Source organism: Oryzias melastigma, unplaced genomic scaffold (assembly GCF_002922805.2).
Source record: "Oryzias melastigma strain HK-1 unplaced genomic scaffold, ASM292280v2 sc03335, whole genome shotgun sequence".
Lineage (NCBI taxonomy): Eukaryota > Metazoa > Chordata > Actinopteri > Beloniformes > Adrianichthyidae > Oryzias > Oryzias melastigma.
In genome coordinates this window covers 1-2,361 of record NW_023419903.1, presented here as the reverse complement: position 1 = coordinate 2,361, position 2,361 = coordinate 1, and the positions used below count along the sequence as shown (strand labels likewise).

Sequence of the window (2,361 nt, the reverse complement as noted above, 5' to 3'; positions counted from 1 at the left end):
ATTAATACTTAACAAGCACACCTTAATATAAAGCGTTACCGAAACAACCACTGAAGGACAACTAGTGTTTACTGGGACAGTAACAAATATGAGCCTATGTCGCAACCCTGGCTAAACTATGGAAAAAAAAATGCGACTTATGGTCCAGAAAATATGGTAACCTATTTTTTTTTTTAAATGTCAATTTTTAGTTGACAAAAACCTTTTCAAAATTTTAGCACATTTTTCTATGTATTTTAGTTTAGCAGATCAGAGAGAAATCACGGATATTGAAGGCATTCAGAATGTTACTTTTCTGTTCATCCACAAACATATTTTGATTCTTTTATCTTGAGTAACTCTGGCTGCATCTTGGGGTAAAGTCTTCAAGTACAGGCGTAGAGTGTAATCGCTATAGATGTGGGAATGTGGGGTCTGTTTCCTTTGTGCTGACATGTTCCTGCCCTTTAGGTGAACCGAGGAATTAAAGGCATTGTGAAGGATGAACAGGGGAATCCTATTGCAAACGCCACCATCTCTGTTGAAGGGATCAACCATGACGTTACCACAGGTCAGCATACTCTGCAAAGCTGCGCACTTTCTTAAAACTTTTATATTTTATTACGGGCTTAACTTAAGGATTCTTTTTTATTTTATTTTTTATTGCAGCACCAACGGGGGACTACTGGAGGCTTCTCAACCCAGGAGAGTACCAGGTGACTGCTCGAGCCGAGGGCTTTTCCTCCATGACTAAACTGTGCGTGGTGGGGTATGAACCGGGGGCCGCGGCCTGCAGCTTCAACATGGCAAAGTCCAACTGGGATCGCATCAAACAGGTATGAATAAAGCCGTCACGGCCCTTTCGATTCCACATTTTCTGTGGCGGGGCCTAACAGCAGTTTTTTTTTTTTTTTAAGATTATGGCCCTTCACGGCAACCGGCCGATTCGACTCAGCTATGGCAACGGCCGGATGCAGAGTTCTGCGGTTTCTACTCCCCGCAGACGCGTGGCTTCACACGATGGTGATGAGGGCAGCACACTCACAGCCCTGCAGCGAAGGAAGCAGAGGTTGCGTCGCCTTCGACTGCGGAAATTGATGAAGCTAAGAGCTATGACCACATTACCCCCCACAACTACCACCACACTGCCCACCACAGCAGAAACCACCACTTCCTGGTACGACTCGTGGCCACTTTGGGAAGGACAGTCCTCAACACCCGGCGGGTTCACAGACTCTCTCCTGGATTATAACTATTACAATTTTGACTAAATGTACAAGAAACAACCAAATGTTACTAATTCTTCTCACTCAAATTGTACTTACAGCTGTTGGAGAAGTCAAACATTGCAATGACAAAAAAAAGTTAACATTTTGTTCGACTTCATATAAAAGAATGTGATAGAAAAAAGGGAACTTTAATTTTTACATTTTCTGTCGTACTTTTTGTTGTAAATGAAATTCGCTTAATGGAAAGAGGTTTATTTTTAACACTTGTATAAAAAAAAAGAAAAAAATGTATTTACATTATCTTCTGAAATGCAATTGATTCGGCCGCTGAAGAAAAAACAGTCAAGGAAGCTCCAGGTTCCTCTGGCACAGATGGTGTGAGAATAAACTTATTACACAAGTTTTGCTTCTGCTCATTTATCTCTGTTACTCTGACATAAAAATCTACCTTTAAGGTCTTTTTAGAGCAGTTGCAACAATCAATAATACAGAAGTCAGCATCACTGGAGCTAGAATAGTGAGTTTTGTCCCAGTTAGTTGAATATCCTAAAGCTAGTGGCTGACATCCATCTCATTCTCTTCATCTCTGTCAGCAGAAAAAGCAGAGAAGCTGACTGGTTCACACTGAAGAGTGCGTAAGTTGACCAGACAGGCTGTTTGAGTGCTGCTGAAGTCTGGAATGGTAACCAAAAGGACCTCCTGACCATCGGGACCTGATGGGAGGAGAAACAGATGATGATGACAATGATGACAGCGTGTTGATGTGATCCATACAGTGAACACGTTTCTCACTGACCTTTGATGAGTTTGGACTCAAAGGTTGGAGCGTTGCCGCTAAAGTAAACATGAGGACACTCCTCCAAAATAAAAGGATCTTTCTGATAGAAAGGGTAACAACCTGAAGCAGAAAGAGTAAATAAGCTCACATAATCAGAGAAGCAGACTTAGTTTTTTATTCCTCTTAACCCACCGAGAGTGTCAGGTGCTGTGGGAGCCAGGTGTCTCAGCTGAAGAGTTTCCTCCAGTATCTCCAGGTGACTGTCCATGCTGCTGTACTTCTGGATGTCACAGACATTTTGGCCCGAAGTCCCCAGAAACCTTTCAAAATAAAAGATGTAAAGAGTTAACAAAAAAAACTTGTTTTTAATTGCAT

General features: G+C 41.9%; 2 protein-coding genes across 2 annotated transcripts; one reads left to right on the top strand and one right to left on the bottom strand.

Moving 5' to 3' along the window:
• The first annotated feature begins 357 nt into the window (after positions 1 to 357).
• On the top strand, positions 358 to 1,608 carry LOC112140104 (adipocyte enhancer-binding protein 1). The gene is made up of 3 exons (XM_024263012.2): positions 358 to 550; positions 649 to 815; positions 897 to 1,608. Exons 2-3 carry the CDS (start codon positions 726 to 728, stop codon positions 1,248 to 1,250), a joined length of 444 nt encoding a protein of 147 aa, XP_024118780.1. The 5' UTR covers positions 358 to 550; positions 649 to 725; the 3' UTR covers positions 1,251 to 1,608.
• Positions 879 to 2,306, bottom strand: LOC112140103 (DNA polymerase delta subunit 2; the record flags this gene model as incomplete). The annotated part of the gene is given in 3 exon segments (XM_024263011.2): positions 879 to 1,921; positions 2,005 to 2,106; positions 2,179 to 2,306. Coding segments are annotated over 3 exon segments (391 nt in total), but the record flags the coding sequence as incomplete, so codon positions are not given.
• Positions 2,307 to 2,361: the final 55 nt, after the last annotated feature.

Bases quoted from the DNA above. Each gene is read 5' to 3' on its own strand.
- LOC112140104 (XM_024263012.2), top strand. From the start codon at position 726: ATGACTAAACTGTGCGTGGTGGGGTATGAACCGGGGGCCGCGGCCTGC. The intron at 816-896 runs GTATGAATAAAG...TTTTTTTTTAAG, and splicing joins ACTGGGATCGCATCAAACAG to ATTATGGCCCTTCACGGCAA.